General features: G+C 54.1%; 1 protein-coding gene across 1 annotated transcript; it reads right to left on the bottom strand.

Moving 5' to 3' along the window:
* Nucleotides 1-2: 2 nt before the first annotated feature.
* On the bottom strand, nucleotides 3-942 carry LOC115070375 (the record flags this gene model as incomplete). The annotated part of the gene is made up of 1 exon (XM_029563500.1): nucleotides 3-942. A coding segment is annotated over exon 1 (615 nt), but the record flags the coding sequence as incomplete, so codon positions are not given.
* Nucleotides 943-1,580: the final 638 nt, after the last annotated feature.

Here is a 1,580-nt window from a genome sequence, read left to right as displayed (position 1 = left end):
CCTTCTCTTGAGAGTTCTTGGTGAGCTGGATTGGCTGCCTTAACGTGGGAGGCGTGGACCTTAAGAGCTGTAGGTGTGGTGAGGAGGACGGTGTATGGTCCTTTCCAGCGTGGTTCTAGGCTCCGAGTCTGATGCCTCCGGACCCAGACAGCGTCCCCGGGCTGGAAGGGGTGGGGTGCAATAGGAGTGTCAATAGCATCCTGATAGGCTGCAGCTAGGGGCTTCCAGATTTCCTGGTGAGCCAGCTGGAGTGCCTTCAGGTGAGCAAAGAGGGAAGGTGAATCAACAAAGTTAGAGATATCCGGGTCTAAGAAGGAAACTGCAGGGGGAGGGGTCCCATACAGGATTTCAAACGGAGTTAACCCACTGGGCCCAGGAGTGTTCCTGGCCCGGTATAATGCCAAGGGCAGTAGAGTCACCCAGTCTTTAGTGCCAGTTGCTAGCGAAAATTTAGTTAGAGCCTCTTTAATTGTCCTATTCATTCTTTCTACCTGGCCTGACCTCTGGGGTCTGTAAGCACAATGTAATTTCCAATCAATTCCCAACAACCTGGCCACTTTCTGACTTACCTGGGAGACGAAGGCCGGTCCGTTATCTGACCCTATTACCTGAGGCATCCCGAATCGAGGAAAGATGTCTTCTAGTCAATGCTCCGGCTCCTCCAGTTTGGTGTGATAGTGGGTGGTCATCCAGTGCTCCCATTAACTCAGAGCAGGCAGGGCTGAGGCTGCTATCAGGCAGGGTAGGCACCAGCTCAGGCTCCAGGAAGTCGCTTAGTTGGCTGGCGTCATACCAATTGAGGGAGAGGCCACCTGGGCTGCTAGGCCCCTTGTCACTGCACGGGGCTTCTGACATCAGCTCTAGGGGCCCAGCTATCCCTTTGGGCCTCCGCAGCAGACCTCGGAGCTCCATCAGGCTGGGCAGGGTCAGCAGCTCCTGTGCAAAGTCAGATCAGTCCTTGGAGCCAGGGCACCGTGCCTGCAGATGGCAGTGGCTTGTCGTGGTGCTCTACTGGGGGGTGCGAGTGATGAATGGCCACCAGGATGAAGAACAGGAACAGGGGCCACAGCAGTTCCTCGAGTAGCTGGATCGGCTGTCTCCTGCGATAAATGTAGTTTTTCCAAAGTAAAAGCGCCAACTGAGGGCAGAAGGCCATGATGACTCTGGACAGGGGACAGAGCGGAGGGGTGGAGACGAAGGTCAGGCCGGGGGCGTGCTGTGCAACGTCGGGGAACGTGCTGTCGGTCTCTGATCCTCATCCTCCCATCCCTGGGCGGGGTGGGGGTTCCTGGCCCCGACCTTCCTAATCAAGGTTAAGGATTTCAGCTCTGTCTTTCCTTTGTTTCTTCTTTCTCTTGGTACAGTCCTTTGCCCAGTGTCCTTTTTCCTTGCGGTAGGCACACTGGTCTGACCCTAGTTGGACACGCCCTCAATCTCCCTTCCTCTCTACTCTGCCCTCGTCTTTCTTTCTTACTACTGTGGCCAGGATTCTGCTTAATTCCTTATTTTGCCTCTTGTCTCTCGCATTCTCCCTATCTTCTGCCTCTTTTTTTTTTATTATTATAAATTTTCTCTGCTTT

The sequence above is a fragment of the Nannospalax galili genome, unplaced genomic scaffold (assembly GCF_000622305.1).
Source record: "Nannospalax galili isolate Female #2095 unplaced genomic scaffold, S.galili_v1.0 scaffold1096, whole genome shotgun sequence".
NCBI lineage: Eukaryota > Metazoa > Chordata > Mammalia > Rodentia > Spalacidae > Nannospalax > Nannospalax galili.
Note: the sequence above shows the minus strand (reverse complement) of the source record. Positions and strands in the feature narration are given on the sequence as shown.